We start from the raw sequence: 2500 nt of genomic DNA, 5'->3' as shown, positions 1-2500 counted from the left end.
AGCCGTAACATACAACTCGTATTCGGTGATGAATTGATAGAAATATTTATTCATAACATCAACGAGTCAAAACCATATATCTTATATTTAAGGAATTTATCTTCTATAGATATCGCATCCTCTTCTTCACATATTTACTATTATTTATTCATATATGTCTATTCATTCCAGGAACACAGAACTTTTTACGTGACTACTACCGTGCTGGAAAAGTAGCCTTGTGGTCTTGGCTATTACCTGGCTTGGAACAAGTGGGTGCTCGATACGGCCCAGATAAAAACTTTCGCAGATTACCAACTGATCTCCAGTCTGGTTTATACCCTGAATCAACGGACCAGTATAACTTAACAGATGGCTTTCTATCTAACCCAATCACTCCCAGCTTCACTGGCCTAACAAATACACCCCATAACTTGACAATTGTAGCTAAGGCTAACAAGAACAAAGTTAGGGAATCAGCTAATTTGGATATGCTGAGTCAAATGGGGAAGGATTTCCCCTACACGACTGCACTGAGCGTGACAGTGGCCATTGCCTGTTCTTTGCTAATCCTAAATATCCTGGTTCTTATTACCGTTTATTATTGCCATAAGGCCAACCGCCGGAGCCTCACCAAAGGCTCGCAGGACGCGGATAGCGAGAGCGGGAATGACGTCCAGTTGCACTCGTCTGGGGGCAATTGTAAGACAATATATGCCCCAGGGCATTATGGAACCCTGAGGCCTTCTATCACAATGCGCAGCAACCTGTCCACAGCCTTTGAAGAGGAGTCCCAGCACGACTGGCCTCCAGACTGCATAAGCAGCGTACAAACCACAGACGATATGACTGGCGTAACATCCAATAGGATCTCTCCAGATACGCAAGGCATCATTGCAAATACGCAAATGCTACACGAACCAAAAGAAAATATATTATCAGTTACAACGCTCAAGCAGCCTGTGGCTTCATACACATCTCCGAATGATAGTCAACTTGTCTCTACATATTCACCAGTCAATGGTCAACTCGTCCCTACGTATTCAACAAAAGAGAATCAACTTGTCCAAAATTATTCACCCAGCGTAATCTAACCAGTTATGAGTTATTCTTCAAACGATGGACAACTAATTCCAAATTATTAGTCGAGCAATGCTTTTACCATGTATATAGAGGGAGTAGTTGATGCCTGTGTCACTAAAATATACTAATAAAAAAACTCCCATTCCTTTAAAAACAATGTTAGATATACTCTAGAATATAGGGCAAATGGGTCTTATGATTAATTTTGATCTAGTCCATTATCTCAATATTGCCCTCCAAGATTACCATCTCGTCTTCAAAGGTATACTTAACAAAGACCAATTAATAAAACTAATTTTCTTGAATAATAAAACACTCACTTTATGATACTCAGAAAAACAATGGTTTTCAGAGAACCAGCCAACTCATCTAACTACATTCTTCGATCAAAGTTTTTTCTTTTTAATAATTAGTTTTTTGTGTATTTTCAGAATAATGGTTCTGTTATTAAACTCTGTTGATCAAACACATCCATTACTCTGGCCCACTTAGAACATCATCAGAGATGCAGAAACATAACAAATAATTGTCTTAATGTTTTAGTTTTCCTTTCTATCAATCAATCATTGGTAGTAAAAATTTCTAAAAACAATATTAAGAAAGAAAATGTGGTATTTAACATATGAAAATCTCCGGATACCAATATTTGGTACATTAATTATTCCTTAAGTTAATAGAAAATTTTCTAATTTTCATAATTAGGAACTTTAACAAAATTACTTTTTTTCCACATTTGATGAAATATCTGATATCCCTAAGTAAAGTAACTGGTGCCCAATTAAGAAAAAAATACTCATAATTGAATTCAAATATTTAAAAAAAAAACATATCAATTAGATTGTACTGGAAATTGGATTATGAGTCATAATAATTCTTAAAAGAAAATCCAAAAACAAGAATCCTCAATAAAAAAAAATATACTAATTTTGAGATGTTCATAAATAAGCCTAATGAAATCATATAAAAAATTATATAAGAAGGAAAAATGGAAACCCTAATAGTGTCTATCTAAGAAGAAGAAAGTGAACATTATAACTGTTGCCATTTACAATAGAATGTTTTGTTGTTGTGAAACTTTAGATCTAACCTCTAGTTGTTTTTGGAGATATGTTTATCAGTGTGTGTGTATGTATGTATGTGTGTTCTTTTTTTAACGAATAAAAAGTGAATTTTTCTATATAAGTGTTTCGTTACCTATAAATAAGAGAAGGTAAAAATTTCAAATTATTTCTAATAACCAAATGTATATATATATATATATATATATATATATATATATATAATATATATATATATATATATATATATATATATATGTATGTATATATATATATATATATATATATATATATATATATATATATATATATATAATATATATATATAAAACAAGAAAAATTTCTTATCTTTAGAAGCCCAAGACGCAGCACGACTATAA

At 32.5% G+C, this 2500-nt stretch overlaps 1 protein-coding gene across 1 annotated transcript in view; it reads left to right on the top strand.

Annotated features, from left to right (window-relative positions):
- LOC137626929 (neuroligin-4, Y-linked-like) overlaps positions 1–1654 on the top strand; it is a 24058-nt gene extending 22404 nt beyond the window's left edge. The window contains exon 8 of the mRNA XM_068357913.1: positions 172–1654. Within this exon, the coding sequence (XP_068214014.1) occupies positions 172–1073 (902 nt within the window). The 3' untranslated portion in view covers positions 1074–1654. The remainder of the gene's footprint in view (positions 1–171) is intronic.
- The last annotated feature ends 846 nt before the right edge of the window (positions 1655–2500 follow it).

This window comes from Palaemon carinicauda, chromosome 34 (assembly GCF_036898095.1).
Source record: "Palaemon carinicauda isolate YSFRI2023 chromosome 34, ASM3689809v2, whole genome shotgun sequence".
Classification (NCBI taxonomy): domain Eukaryota; kingdom Metazoa; phylum Arthropoda; class Malacostraca; order Decapoda; family Palaemonidae; genus Palaemon; species Palaemon carinicauda.
This window is presented reverse-complemented; position numbering and strand designations above follow the sequence as displayed.